Source organism: Sprattus sprattus (assembly GCF_963457725.1).
Source record: "Sprattus sprattus genome assembly, chromosome: 12".
NCBI lineage: Eukaryota > Metazoa > Chordata > Actinopteri > Clupeiformes > Clupeidae > Sprattus > Sprattus sprattus.
The window spans coordinates 15762052-15778150 of record NC_137910.1 but is presented as its reverse complement, the minus strand read 5'-3'; the positions used below and the strand labels follow the sequence as shown (position 1 = coordinate 15778150).

General features: G+C 44.3%; 1 protein-coding gene across 4 annotated transcripts in view; it reads right to left on the bottom strand.

Moving 5' to 3' along the window:
- ubr2 (ubiquitin protein ligase E3 component n-recognin 2) overlaps nt 1–10505 on the bottom strand; it is a 41689-nt gene extending 31184 nt beyond the window's left edge. For all 4 annotated transcript variants that reach the window (XM_080848825.1, XM_080848827.1, XM_080848826.1 and 1 more), the window contains exons 1-3: nt 10411–10505; nt 5941–6200; nt 1144–1222 (exon numbers count right to left, since the gene is read on the bottom strand). In XM_080848825.1, the coding sequence (XP_080704951.1) occupies nt 1144–1222; nt 5941–6200; nt 10411–10491 (420 nt within the window). In that variant the 5' untranslated portion in view covers nt 10492–10505. The remainder of the gene's footprint in view (nt 1–1143; nt 1223–5940; nt 6201–10410) is intronic.
- Nucleotides 10506–16099: the final 5594 nt, after the last annotated feature.

The window sequence follows — 16099 nt, the reverse complement described above, 5'->3', positions numbered from 1 at the left end:
CTTATCCTACACAGCAACTGAAAGCATGTAAGACATTCCTATTCTAAGCAATGGCCTTTTGTTTGATATTCATCATTCCATAATCCTTAGGGTCTTGCGTTGGCAAGAATCAGGCAGTACGATACACATGAAGACACAGGTTTTTTTTATATATATATATATATATATATATATATATATATATATATATATATAAAAAGCAATATATAGAGATACTGAAAGCAACGCAATATAATGTGATGTTTAAAATCAAATGAGGAAAACTGGGAAATGTTAGCACTGGGTTGGCCATGCCTGGAAAGCTGCTTGGTGTTTAGCCTGGTGACGGGTGAGCGAGTGTTTCTGAGTTGCCTGCTTCTTTAATGCCACAGCATGAGCTCCTCCTGGCACGGGTGGCAGTAGCGGCCTGGTCTTCTGCCCCGCTGGCACCGACTCCTGCCCGTGAAGGTGGTGCCCACTTTCCTCACCATGGCTACGTGAAGGTGATGCCCCACTGCCTCCGGCCATTACCCCTCTGTTGAAATTCCCTCACTGGGCTGCACCCACATAAAGATGCACAGAACTGGTTCTCTTGTGGGTACCCATGGACCTGTCTGCCAGCCACAGGTTCACGTGTGTGTGTGTGTGTGTGATTTTTACACCTGAAGTTCTCAATGACTGGCTTTTGTGAGTGTTATACCTGCTTTAGGGCGTCATGATTGGATGCTGTGTGTGCGTGTGTGTGTGTGTGTGTTATCCATCTACAGGGTTAACCGTTGTATGTGTGTCATCTACAGGTCTACCTGTTGTATGTGTGCGTGCGCTCCCAGCCCTCTAGCTTGTCTGGCCACTAATAAGATCAGAGGTGATCCTGAAGGCCTTATCTGACCGACAGCCCCATATCCATATGGTGGAGTATCTTGCCCATTTGGCTTCTCTCTCTCACTCACACACACACACCCCCTACCCACTCACACACACAGTTATTCACTTAAAAAAAAAAAAAAAAAACACACACACACACACACACACACACACACACTATACAAAAGGCAGTTAAAGCATTGCAATACGAGATTGGAAGTTTTCCTTTTTCGATTATGTGCGGCCCACTGTGTATGTGTGAGAGCCAGTGAGTGTGTGTGTGGGTTTTAAGTTTCTTACCCTGTAGCGATGTTCTTTATGAACGCTGCCCAGGAAACACTGCATACACAACACACACGTGGGGTCTGCAGCACATTCCCTGTGAAACAAAACACACACACACACACACACACGTCACATAAAGCATGACTAGCATGTCTACTGACAACACACTAGACAGTAAACTTGCACACAGATGCTGACTGTGCACATGTGCCACCCTGTTCAAATGGGAGGCTAGGGCTGTTTCTGAAGTGGCATTATACAAACAAAACATGATAACATAGACACAAAGCTTTCTTAATTAAAACTAAGCCATCCCCCAGTAAATAGGGCGGTGAGTGCCATATCGCCTAGCCCTAGCATACAGGTTTTAGTATTTACAACCAGCAATACCAAGAATGACCAATAGGTGGCAACAGCCCAATTACTACTATATCCGTGGTGCCCTTACGTGAAACAGAAAAAAATATTATGAACCATCATGAAGATGGTTTCAGTATTGATTCTGCCTTTATTACTAAATCTTTAGGTGAGCCATTTCTAACCTAAAATGCCATATGGTAATGAGAATATTTGCTTAAATGTACTATTGGACTCACCAATTTACCAGATTAATCAGACATGGCTCATAGCCATAATCATAATAATATTTTAGCCATAATATTCATAGAATGAGATTTGATTTGCAGCAACCAAGTTGGCACAGAGTGTATCAAGACGACAGGCAACTGCTCTAACATGTCTAATGCAGGACCCATTTAATGACAGACCAATAGAATTGTTCGGTGAGTGATGCAAAAGGTCTAGCAACAATATGACTTACGGAACTCTACAGTACTTCCAGCGCCACTGAAGTAACTCTACGGTAACTACAACGGCAGTGACGTAACTCTACACTAACTACAACGCTAGTGTCGTAACTATACAGTAACTACAACGCTACTGTCGATTTTGCAACTTGCATCATTCAAAAACAAAAGATGGACACCATATTAATTAAATATATGGCCCAGCCCTAGTCTGAAAGTAGAATATATCTTCTTGTATTCTTCTGTCAACCCATGTAATCACACACCCAAAAATAAACACTGCTCAATTTAATGACTGGCTTTGATATTTTGTGTGAACGCCCCAGAGTGTGAGTGTCTGCACAGTGTGTGTGATTTCCTGACCTGTGGAGGATTTCCCCCATTAAGCCACTGGTCTATATTTCCAGTTTCCAGTTCAGACATGACATAATCCAAATAATCCACATTTCTGCAAATCTGTATTTAAAACATTATCAAGATGGCTTTCATAGCTCTGATTAAAGCATAAAGCTTCTTTGCATGCAGGGCTCGAAATTAACTTTTTGGCTTACCAGCCAATCATATTTTTTTTCCGGCTAAAATTCAACCTGGCATTTCAGCCCTTCTCTGACCTTGTTTGACATAAACAAACTTTACCTATGATTTCAATATCATTGTAAATCACTGTCAGAATGGATTAAATAAAATCAACCAATTTTACATTTTTAAATAATTTTAAAATTCAATTCAATTGTATTTATATACCTTCATTCTACCAAATATGATAAAACGGCATATGGTATTGCAAGCATTAGAAGAGGTATGTTCGGTTATCAAGAGACGACCTTTAGCTATAGAATCTTCCATTTTAGCGGTCAAGGTCAAATATAAGTGTAGAAGAAGAGCAACGGCAGAACAAGCATAACCCCGACAGGTGGGCTCTCGCACGCCCCCTTCATTGAGGCAGAGGTACTGTTTGTGTTTTTTCAATGCGGGTTTATGTCAGATCAGCAAGACTAGCACCTGCATCTTCTTGTTGGTTGAGTCAGTGAGCTTCGAAAGTTGTCTGACGACATTATTTCGAGAAGTTTAGCGTTTGTTTATCTGGTCAACAAAGTCTGTTTCTACTTTTGTTTCCCGCTCAAAATATTAAAACTTTATGTACTTTATGTAACCCCACCCCTTTCCCACTGGCGTTGCAAGCTATTTTTAACCATGACAGGCGCGATAGTCCGGAGCTGTACTGATTTCACTCGCCAAGTGGCGGAGTATTGGACACAATTTAGTTGCGAGCCCAAAAATCTACACGCCATTACCGCTTGCCAATTTCGAGCCCTCTTTGCATGGCTTGCCTTTATAGAAACATATGCAGCCACTGCCTTCTCGATATATGCAACAGAGAGCAATTGCATTCATACAACAGCTCACCAAGGACAGACTAAAATAGAACTAAAATAAAAAAGCTGTGCACAAATGCTGCTGGAGACGTCTCATATTCGCTGTTTAGCACGTGATGTGTTGTGCCAAAGGCCAGCTGAGGCCTACGAGAGCCCCTACGTCAGGGCCAACAGAACAGCGCAGCCGGGGAAATCAGCTGCTGAGGGAAATACACATGAGAAAGCAGCTAGGCCTGAGAAGCACCTGAGCTGCACAGAGGACCACCTCCACACAGACAGGGGGGGCTATGGGGTGCTACTGCACTTTCCCACCTGAGGAGCAAACACTAAGGAATGCAAGGAGAGAGGAAAGGAGATATTGAAACAGAAAGAAAGGAAGGAGAGCAGAGAGAAACAGAATGAGTGGGGAAAACAGGTCTCACAGAAGCTGCTCAAACACTTCCTGAAGCTCTGAGATTACTGAGAATTATCCCAGCCTCAAGATGACCTAATTCAGTCCTCTGTGTGTGTGTGTGTGTGTGTGTGTGTGTTTGAGAGCGAGTGGATATATCTGTGCCTGTTACTTGGCCTGTGTGAGTGTGAGAAGGATAGATATACACCGCGTTCCACATTATTATGCAAATTACACTTTGCGCAGATTTTCCTAAATAGTAATGCACATTCTGTCAGTATAATTTTCAAGTCATCAACTGTTAGAGTATAATTCAAATTTTATTGACCAATGATAACAGTATTTTTTTCAAAAATAAAAAACTCAAAATGCAGTGTTCCAAATTATTATGCAGAGTTTCAAGATATTTTATAGGTTGTAAAGATCTAAAAACTGTCATTTGTTGAATTTGCAGCATTAGGAGGCCATATTTACTGAAATCAAAAAAAGTTTTAATCAAAAACATCTTAACAGGTCAAGTTACATGTTAACATAGGACCCCTTCTTTGATATCAACTTTACAATTCTGGCATCCATTGAACTCAGGAGTTCTTTGATTGTTTCTGCTTTATTGTCTTATCAGGATGCCATAATAGCCTCCCAGAGCACCTGATTGGATGTGAACTGCCTTCCACCCACATATATCTTTTGCTTGATGATGCTCCAAAGGTTCTCAATAGGGTTAAGGTCAGGGTAAGATGGGGGCCACACCATGAGTTTCTCTTCTTTTATGCAAAGAATACCTCTGGGGCATTGGCTGCTATAGCCAATGCCCCAGAGGTATTTTTTGCAGCATGAGATGGTGCATTGTCATGCATGAATATGACTTTGCTATGGAAGGCGCGGCTCTTCTTTTTGTACCACGGAAGAAAGAGGTCAATCAGAAACTCTTCATACTTTGCTGAGGTCATTTTCACACCGTCGGGGACCATGAAGGGGCCTACCAGCTCTCTCCCCATGATCCCGGCCCAAAACATGACTCCGCCACCTCGTTGTTGTCTTAGCCTTGTTGGGACATGGTGGCCATTCACCAACCATCCACCACTCCATCCATCAGGACCATCAAGTGTTGCACGGCACTCATCTCACTCTTTATGTAGTCCTGAGCCCACTGCAACCTTTTTTGCTTGTGAGCTGGGTTTAGGGGTGGCCGAATAAGGTTTAAGGACACTTGCAAACCTCTTGAGCATCCTACATCCTGAAGTTCGCGAGACTCCAGAGGCACCAGCGGCTTCAAACACCTGTTTGATGTTATTCAATGGCATTTTAGTGGCTGCTCTCTTGACCCTACGCATTTGTTTGGCAAAAATATTCCTTATCTTGCCTTTGTCTAAACGAACCCACTTGTGCTGTGAATCAGTGACAAATTTCTTCCCCGTCCGATGATCACTCGCAATTATTTTGGAAATATCCAATGTTGTGATACCTTGACCAAGGTTTTGCACTATTTGCCGCTTTTCAGCAGCAGAGAGATCCTTTTTCTTCCCCATTTTGCCTGAAACATGTAGCTTGCTTAATAATGTGGAACATCCTTCTTAAGTAGTTTTCCTTTGATTGGGCTCGTCTGAAATCAATCTCAGACACCTGAGATAATTAGTTTGCCAATCATTCAATTAGCCCTGAGACACAGTACCACCCATGACTTTAATTGAAAAACTAAAAAAAGAATGTTTATGACCCTTAAATCCAATTTGCATAATAATGTGGAACGCGGTGTATTATGTGTTTGTGCCTGTTACCTGCAAGCACTAGGTTGGTATGTGTGCGTGCATGTGTGTGCCTGTGTTTTTGCATGTGTGCACGAAAGGGGGAAATTATGTGTTTGTGGCTGTTACGTGCGATGCCTCTGGCCTTATCTGACAAGGCTATGGGACCGATAACCGGTGGATATAAGCAAAGCTGCAAAGGTGCATTGAGGTACAGTGTTGAAGAACATCACCGCCCCTGATTCTAGTCCAGTCCAACACACCCACATTCAGGAGGCATGTTGGTCTGTTTGTGTGTCGGTACTCGGTACAGAGTTCTTGCATAGACACATGTATTCTTTTAATGACATAACATGCTGAGCCAAGAAAATAGCTTTGGACAATAATAACAGCAGGTTGCAGACTTTTACAAAAAGCTTCAACAGCATAGACCTGCGTCATATAAAGTTGCTGAGGCTACAGTGTGCTATGGCAGCAGTCAAAAAGGTGTCTACCTGCAGGAGTAGGTGGGCTCCCCCACTTTAAAGACGTGTCCGCAGAGCTGCGAGGGCTGATTGTTCTGCTCGAGCTTGGCCAGGCCGGTGGAGGGGTCCTCTCCACACAGGTACCACTCCAGCGGGGACTGCAACAGCAGCTGGGCCAGCAGCTCCTCGCTCTGAGGGTTCAGGTTGGGGCCCTGGCAGTAGATCTGGGGCACGTAGCGCGCCAGGTGCTGGTACACCTCTCTGGGCAGGTCGCTCACCTGCAGCCATTTCTGTGGGAAGTGGAGGGAGGAGGAAGAAGAAGGGAGAGAGAGAGAGAGAGATGGGTGGGAGGGGGCACAGACAGAGAGAGGCGTGTGAAAGAAAGTAATACAAAAAACAGAAAAGGACCTTTGAGAGAGGTGAGCCGTGTGAATATCACACAGGTGTTCAAGGTGGACGGTGAATGCCTAACATCAGGCCCTCAGCCTTCTTGGGGCAATTAATCAATTAAAGTAGTCAAAGGTGAAGCAGTCTACACCAAGGCCCAGTTTAATTAGTCAACAATATAATACTAAAACAGAATTGTGCAGTACATGCTAAAGGTAAGGGACTGATATTTAGCTTTGATTCAAAGCGACGCACATATGCTATATAACTATATCCAATACAGTTTTCACCGTCACTCTCAGATGCAGGGATTACAGACTTATAGCTAGGGTTATAACAAGGTCAACGGTGAAAAGCCTTCCTAACCCCAACACATCTCTGTAGACTTCCGGCTCTCTCGTTTGATTCCGCAGATAGCCTCTGTTGTGACAGATGTAACCATGGCAACCTGCAAGTGTTCCGCTGAAATGTCTTCTCTCCTGCAAGGCTGCCAGTGTATTTATGAGGAACCTAATGACATTAGTGCTGGCTACACATGGCCACCCCACCGCATGGTAGGCCACTAGGGCCCACATGCATTAAGGCCAGGCCCCCCCCACCCCCCCTACCCCCCATTAGCATAACAGACAAACTAGCTCACATGACTCTGGGGCTTTAAAGCCAGCAGCCAGTGCTCCCTCTCTCAAGCATGCTGTGATGGACATTGAGCTGGTATGAAGAATTAAAAGCTCAACCCCTGGAGGGGTGGCTACAACATGATCTGGCCCTAAGCTATAGCCTACTACACAATACTCAGCATACAGACTATTGAACATAATACCATATTCTATTTTTCTCACACCTATGTAAGCAGGCAAATGAATGGCCTGCTTAAGATATGAGAGCTAATGACTCCCAATCGGCTTGAGATTACATGCAAAGAAAGGCGATACGTTTATCAACACACACATGTAGGCCAATCTGGAGATTTCACTGAACTGGATAACTGGGAAAGGGACTCTACCACACTCCACTTTACAAAAACTGGAGTCGTGCGTGCGCACTTCTTTTTTCTCTCTCCCCCTATCGCAGCAGTGTGTCATAACCACACTGATGGCCTTTGTCTGTACACAAATGCACAAAGTACAAGAGGCACCGCCAAACGAAACAGCTTTCTCAATGAATCAAAAACAGCCCACATGAAATGAGAGTTGTGTTGTATTATGCTGTGCTATGCCTGTGATGCTGTGCTAGGCCTGTGTGTCCTCAATTCTCCCCAGCCAACCAGGGCAGGGCTGGGTGCAGTGCTGGGATCCTGGCAAAGAGGATTGGCAAGGGTGACCTACCTGCCGCCTTTGTGCTCATAAAATAAGCCAATGCCAGAAGCAGAGCGATTAGCCTAACAATTCACTTACTATGTCCACCTTTAAAAAACACCGACTGTGGGACGCTACCATCCATGCCACATCCAAAATAACAATGATGCTTAACGCCCGGTTTAAACGTTAGCGGTTTAGCCTTAAGGGGTACATGTCTGTTTACATGTGTTCAGAAAACCAGACAGAACAGCAGTCAGAACTGATGCCTGTGAGTGACTATCCCTACTCTTTGGTCCACACACACACAAATACCTACTGCAGTCTGATTAAATTACTTTGGTGAAATGAATGTGAAGGGTTTAAGTGAAAACATCGATACCTCTCTTAACGTGAATGCCACTCTGTGTGAGGTTGTATCTGGTGAAATGTCACTGCGAGTCATCAGGAATGCTGTTATCTTTTAAAAAAACGTGTTTTGCACATGTTGTGTGCGTCAGAGGGGGTCTTTCATTGTACGGTTTTAACATCATATCTGTTGTGGTTTTCACTATTCCCTGATAAAGTCAGTTTCAGAATTTGTAGCAGCTGTGCGTCACTATAAAACCATTGGTTTATTGGTTGCGGCGACCTCTCTCAAGACAAGACTTTATCAGACTTCCACAGCCTCTTGGCTTTAATATATTATTTATTGACATCACATTCCTACAACACAAGCACAACACAAACACAGCAGTCATAACAGTTCATCCAAAATCACCAGTTTCATACAGACGAATGTGCATCTCCTCCAAAGACATGGATCATTGATTTTATGGGGTCTTTATTGAGGAGACATTTCAAGTTAATTTTTTTACATTCATTATTAATTCTATTTTCAATGTATGAATTATAAATTCCATTAATTCCACTGTAAACACAGTCTCCACTTCACCATAGATAAAGCCTCCAGACACACAAGCTCATTAAAAAGGGAGTCGGGACTACCTGTGAGAAATAACAAAAGGTGCGTCACCTATTCTTCACATTCTTGGCAGCATACCAGCCACTGGTGAGACGAGGGAACGCGATCACCACAACAACAGCCCTATGGCAGGTCGCCGCCAGTCCAAATAACCCCCGTAATCTCTAAGAGTGGAATCCTGCTCTCCCTTTCGTGCCCTAACCTCACATACATGCCTCGTAACCATAAATAGCCTAACCAAATACATCTAACATTAAGCCTGGTAACCATAAATCACCTGAGCGAACATTGCTTGGCATGGCTAATTTCCATGCTGGTCAACCAGAAAAGTGTTCAAATTGAGTCAACATATATGCTGTGTCACATTTTAATGCTAAGATGTTGCATAAGACCCGTGCGTGCAACACATACTAGTACACTTCCGCGTGTACGGCAATAAGAACCTGGCCGGCTCGTCTTCCGTCTCTGCGACCCACTGACCTGGATTTTCCAGGCGAGTACATCAAGTACGACCAACCAACTGTCACATTACTGGGTGTGTGTCAGCGACGCGGCACACATAGCTTCCAAGAAAAGTTCATTAAAATGTCATCCTGAAACTTTACAACATCTGAAAAGGTTACAGTCATGAGGCGTTTATAGCTCGGTTACAAAGGTTCGAGACCAACAGACAGATCATTCTATTGTTGCCCTGGCGATAATTTCTCCCATGACAAACAGCCAAACGATATGCTAACTCAGTTCCTGACGACTGTTGTCGGCAAACATAATAACGGTAGCTCACAATACCAAAATGCCTTTAATTGCTGCATAACGTTACATTCTGCATGTATATTAACAAACATGACATTCCATTTCGGGACACTAAAGCGGTTATCTTGAAATTAAAATGATGTACATGCTGAGGCCATAGCAATTCAAGGAATAGAGCGGCTAACTTTGCTGCCCAAACATAGCCGAGGCAAAAAGTGCCTGGTTGCCATCAGTAAGCTGTCATACAACTATTACAAAAGCAACGTAAACTAGTAAATACTGGTTAGTTAGCCAGTTGTTGGTTTCTGAATTTACGTTACCTATCTAATTAAACAGGTAGCTTGCAAGCATACAAGCGGTACGTTACCTCCTGATCTGCTTATTGAAGAATCGTCACATTCTGAATAGTTAAAAAATACCCAATAGACCTAAGGAACATCGATAGAAAGATACCGCAGCTTTTAAAGTAGACATCATGCAACTAGGCAATCATTTTAAAAAGGTGACTACCAAAAATACACCGGTGGACAAGACCTAATATATATATAACCTTAAAGCATGCATGTCATACTTGTCAACCTCTGCCAGTTGAATGCTGTTGACTTATTTGATTGACAAAATCCATCGAGGGTCCTCAATGCAAACTGTTTTAAGCGACCGAGCTGGCATTTTCAGTAAAGCTAGCTAGCTAGCCATCTCTGCTAAAACTATGAACGATGTTGTTTAGCTAATGTTAGCTTAATAGCGAGCATCCCCGTTGTTGATGTAACTCAAATGCTAGTGAAGGACAAAATACATTCTTCATTTTAGAGACCACGTTCCCTTAATTCTCAGACGACTTTGCTTTTTTATTAACGGCAGGGAACCTTTGTCAAATACCGAAGACAGGTAGAGCTCGCTAATGTGAAACGCTAGCAAGCTAACTGGCTAGGTCGCAGCGACAGCTCAGTGGGTAACGTTAGTTATGCATAGTGCAGTTGAGAAAAACAAGCCGTGGAAAAAGAAAGAAATTTCACAACGTTGGGTGGGGGCTGAATTGAATCGTTTTCGAGACAACATAGACGAAACCATATTGTCTTCATATTTAACACTGTCGCTTACCGCTGCTGTGTCCTTGGCTGAGAAATTCAGAAATTCGCTACACAGAGCGGACGGTACTTCGCGATCCGCTGCCGCCGCCATCTTCACTCCACTGGCCAGCGTAAGCGAAGGAAGCGGAAATCAGCCGGTTGCCCAACTTGCAAACAAGTGGGCCAACTTTTCAGCTGACTAATGGAAAACGTGATCTCCTGTTGGAATTGGGCAAGTCACGGAACGGGCTTTTCATGGCTTAGACTTAATCAGAATTTTACACACAAAAAAGTCAAGCAAGTGTTTATTTATCATCATGTTTTATTAAGTAAACAGTGTAGCCTCATTCACAATATAACACTGATATAACATTGCATTGAACAAAACACAGCATAATTTACACAGCTTATTGCGTGCAGTTATTGTTTGTTTTTGTGTATTTTTTTATGTATGTGTGTGTGTGCGCGCACGTGCATGCGTGTGTATTTATGTACGTGTGTGAATGTGTGCTTGTGTGTGTGTGTGTGTGTGTGTGTGTGTAAGGCTTTTAGAAGGCTTGCTCCTTGTACATGGGTCCAGGACTAGACTCTCTGTCTCTCTCGGCACACTCTGAGGTCAGTTGCTGTTGCTCATCTGTCTGAGATTCTGGAAATCTGCAATCAGTGACAGATGAAGCACATCTCAGGTCAGTACTCCACCTAAACGTTTTATGTTGGACAGACCTATGGCAGAGAGAGGGGCTCTGCTCTCTCAAATAAAGGCACAGATTATTCAAATGCTTTAAGTGGTAAACATTCTAAAGGGATAGAGAACTGTACCTGTTCTCTTCCAGTACAGTTGCTTCCACCTCTGCCTCATCACTGAGGCCATAAAAAGGCTTTGACCCAGTGGCCCCACCTGCTAAAACACACAAAAGATCATTTTCACAGACCAAATCGTGTTACAAACCTTTGTTTTGCCTATTTTTTGACCTACAGGGTTTAGGGGCTGGCTGAGACTGGACAAGCTGGAGCAGGAGTGACTGCAGCTCCTTGACGTCTGTTCTGAGGGTGCTCATCTCCACACTCTGCTGCCGCTGGGTGAGCCGCAGACTTCCCTCTTTCCCAGCCCAGGACCGCCGCCTCAACCTGAACAACACAGCCGACAGAATAGCACTCTGCATGACAGATCATAGTTTAATGCTGCATGCATGTGATTTTTTGGGTTTGAGTGTGTGTGTGTGTGTGTGTGTGTGTGTGTGTGTGTGTGTGACTGAGAAGGAGGGGCAGATGTGATCGCAGGTGCAGAACATGGTCAGAGTGTGCTATTTTAAGTTGCTGGGAATGCATAAACTACTGCCAGATGCTGAAAATTGTTGGCTTTTTTCATCAGGTCATGGTCATGCATATTTATATTTTGATATGGTAGTGTGTGGTTACAGCTAAGAGGCTGCACAATGAAACTTCACAGCAACCGAAAACAAAACCATAAAGCCATTCAATGAAAGAAATCAGAAGAGGGCTTCACCAACCCTGAGCCCATGTCCTCGTCATCTGGTCGTTCAGGTTCACAGGGATCCGACTCTTTTTGGATCTCCAGAAACTCATCTAGAGTATCCTGTAATAGACACCAGAATGAAATTGAGTACATGTAGCTTTTATCTGACTTGTCAGTCATCTGTAATCTATATGAAATGCCAAACAGGTAAGCAATGTGATTTTCTCTTGAATTTCTCATTCCTTATGTCGGTTAGAAAGTCATTTTGCCTACTTAAGATCATAGGTGTGTTTTTTACACTTTAGTGCAACACACAGGGATCAGTGGCCATTGGTACAGAAGCATCACACACTAACATATATGATGAGTACTTTAGCTGTACCCCTTCTCCACCCTTGAGAAGTGGAGTGCTCACTTTGACTTGTGATGTCCACTCTTATACTGAGGGGCAACCGCCGCTTTTGACATATTTTACCATGTTTTCTTTTTTATCTAACAAACAAAAGAAATATAGGATGGACCCTTGCTTGCTCACTTTTATCTGTGAGGTAATCTTCTTCATCTCAGCATACTGGAAGCGGTCAGTGGTGACATCATCATCATAGTACTCCCCCAGAGGTGCACAGTGCTGGTGGATGTAGTGGTTGTCATAGAAACGGCGAAGGCGTGGCATGGACTCCTCCACCTGGACTACAATGGCAGCCTGTTGCATCACAGCATTTGCTAATGCGTTATCATACACCCTGTAAAAACACACACACACAGACATTTAAAACACATGTACTGATGCATGACTAAACTAGTATGCACACAGCCTAGGAGGGAGACGTCTCTTCATAGGAAGGCGGAGAGAGAATTCAGGGGTGGATAGACTGGACTCTGCTGTGTGTGTGTGTGTGTGTGTGTGTGTGTGTGTGTGTGTGTGTGTGTGTGTGTGTGTGTGTGTGTGTAAGTGTGTGTACGTGTGTTAGCGTTGCCATAGGTGGATAGGGTGGATAGACTACTCCAAAAACCACTGATATGGCTTTTGAGTTGTCATGTAAGCATATTTGTAGAAACATCCACCTTAGTGGAGCTTCTCCTTGAATTGAACCCATTTAACTCCTATCTAGCCAGGTCATTAGGACACTTAGTAGATTACATGAGGTGTCAAAGAACTTCCACGTCAGAGGACAGGGTCTGTGCGTGTGTTTGCCCTGAAGCCTGGGTGGAAGGCTCATCTCCGGGCACTCAGGGGCTTCTCTTAGAAACAGTGCACACACAGAGGACCCAAGCATGCCAATCAAGTACAGACGTTTGGACAGGACAACAGGACTCTGCTGTGTGTGTGTGTGTGTATGTACGGTACAGATGGTGGGACAGGACAACAGGACTCTGCTGTGTGTGTGTGTGTGTATGTACGGTACAGACGTTTGGACAGGACAATAGGACTCTGCTGTGTGTGTGTGTGTGTATGTACGGTACAGATGGTGGGACAGGACAACAGGACTCTGCTGTGTGTGTGTGTGTGTGTGTGTGTACGGTACAGATGCTGGGACAGGACAACAGGACTCTGCTGTGTGTGTGTGTGTGTGTGTGTGTACGGTACAGATGGTGGGACAGGACAACAGGACTCTGCTGTGTGTGTGTGTGTGTGTGTGTGTGTGTGTGTACGGTACAGATGCTGGGACAGGACAACAGGACTCTGCTGTGTGTGTGTGTGTGTGTGTGTGTGTGTACGGTACAGATTGTGGGACAGGACAACAGGACTCTGCTGTGTGTGTGTGTGTGTGTGTGTGTGTGTGTACGGTACAGATGCTGGGACAGGACAACAGGACTCTGCTGTGTGTGTGTGTGTGTGTGTGTGTGTGTGTGTACGGTACAGATGGTGGGACAGGACAACAGGACTCTGCTGTGTGTGTGTGTGTGTGTGTGTGTGTACGGTACAGATGCTGGGACAGGACAACAGGACTCAGAGCGAACTTAGCCCCGCCCACAACATTTGAGGTCTGGAAGTTCGGTCTGGCGTCGCTCCATTGGGGAGAAATTATCAGATCTCAGAAAACTGACCTAACCAATCAGATTGTCAGGGCGGGCTTTATACGATGATCGACAGATGATAAACAGTAACGTAATCAACCACGTCACCAAAGACCGCTTGGTTTGAATTTGTTTTCAACAAAGATGGCTGCCGCTGCAGAGCTGAGATGTGTAGGCTAGATTCTGCAATGCATTTGTCGATCAAAAATATGTTTTTGCCGTCCTTCCTACGGGACTCGGTAAAAGATTAATTCATCAGCTGGCCCTGGTCAGGCTACTAGCTGTCTGTCCTGCCTCTAAAACTCTGTAAAACTCTGTAAAGCTCTGAAAAATGGGAAAGAAACAAAATGGCTCGGAGTGAGCCACATACTTTTCCATCCAATCAATGCATGACTTCAGGAGCACTGAGGGGAGGGGTGTAAATTGATTGGCTGGATTGGCTCAAATATCAACAATCTTTCACCAGAATGGAGGACCAACCTTTACATTTGAGTAGTTACCTATTATGTTGAGTAGTGTTTATCTGTAGTGTGTGTTGAGAGGGTGTTCTCAGTGTTTATCTGAAGTGTGTGTTGAGACTCATCGGTGCCCTCCTCTGGCTTCCTGTACCTCTGGAATGTGTCTGAGAGCAGGGCAATCATCAGGTTGACGCACAGGACGGCCGACAGTGCCAGGAAGGTGCCGCACAGCAGGTGGGCCATGATGGAGTCCACCGCCACCATGGCGTCAAACTCGTACTCGTCCACCAGCGTGATGCGGTACAGGCTGTAGAGGAGCTTCGGCACCGTCTGCATGCTGGGCACAGCCGCTGTGCCTGGGGAAGATGTTTACAATCACATTCACATTTACATTTATGCATTCAGAAGATGGTTCCATGCTAAATATACAGTATATCATTAGTATGTGTTCTCCCTAGGTATTGAACCAATGACCTAAGCATTGCTCCTCCTACCTTCCTCTAGCATAAATGACTAAAGGTAAGTACCATGTCCTTACAGTATTAAGTATAAGAACCATTACATTAACTTATCTAACTATGTTTGGTGCTGGTTCTACATGGGTTCATATCCCAGGCATGGTTCCAACTGTTGCTCCACTGCGGGGCCAATGAACTAGCATGACTAAGGAACTAGCAGGGTCAAGGAACTAGCATAGCCAAGGTCCTAGTTTAGCCAAGGGCCTGATTCTGTTCCCCACTACCAACCACTCATAAGCTGGATCTTTCCTGTGTGCTGTATATAGCCGTAGTGTTTGCTGCTAGTACATAATCATAACAGAAAGAAAGCTTTGGAAGGAATCTTATGGTGGCAGCAGTTCTCCATGGAGGACGGTGTGGAGTTAAAGTGTGACGAGAGAGCTGTTATCACCCTACCCCTCCAGGTTCAAGCTTAGAGACACAGGGAGACCCTCCTGTCCATATACCAACTGCTACAGTAAACACACACTCCTGCCACTCGTGAAGAGTCTGTTGATCTGACCAATCATTCACAGCACTGCTCATAAAAGCCTCCCTCTGCCTTAAGCTGTTACATAAAGCTGCTGTTTACATAAAGCTGCTGATTAACAGTGTGCTGCCTGGCTCTCCCATCAAAACATAGATTACACTATAGGAAAATGATGACATGTTTTATACCATTACACACAGACTGTCCATGTAAGCTGTGAGTGCATTCACGCACGCATGCAAATGCATGCATATTGTATACACATATACTCACAGAAATGCACATGTGAACACGCACGCATGTACAAACACATTCACACAGACACAGGCTACAATATTTTTGAGATCTGACCTCCAAATATGATCCAGAAAGAGCATGCGTAGGGGATGTAGATCTCAGCGTACAGGAAGAGGAACCTCAGGACATCACCCACGATCTTCCCCAACATCACGATGAAGGGGCCCATCACCCTAAAAGCAGACACACACACACACACACACACTACTGATGGACACGCTTGTGAAAACATGGAGGACAATAAATTACCCGCCAAATACCTAATCAATAAATCAGCTGATCTTTTCCTTGTTAATCTGGCTATTCATTTCCCCTATGAGCCATCTGTTATCTCTCTTTGTAAATAGCCAACCAGCCAACAATCAATCAATCAATTCTATTTCCTAGAAAGTCCATCCATGAGTTTGGCCTGTTAGCCATATGCTATACACCTCTGTTAATGGGCAGGCTAGACCAGTGTTCCACCCTGTAAGTGGAACCGT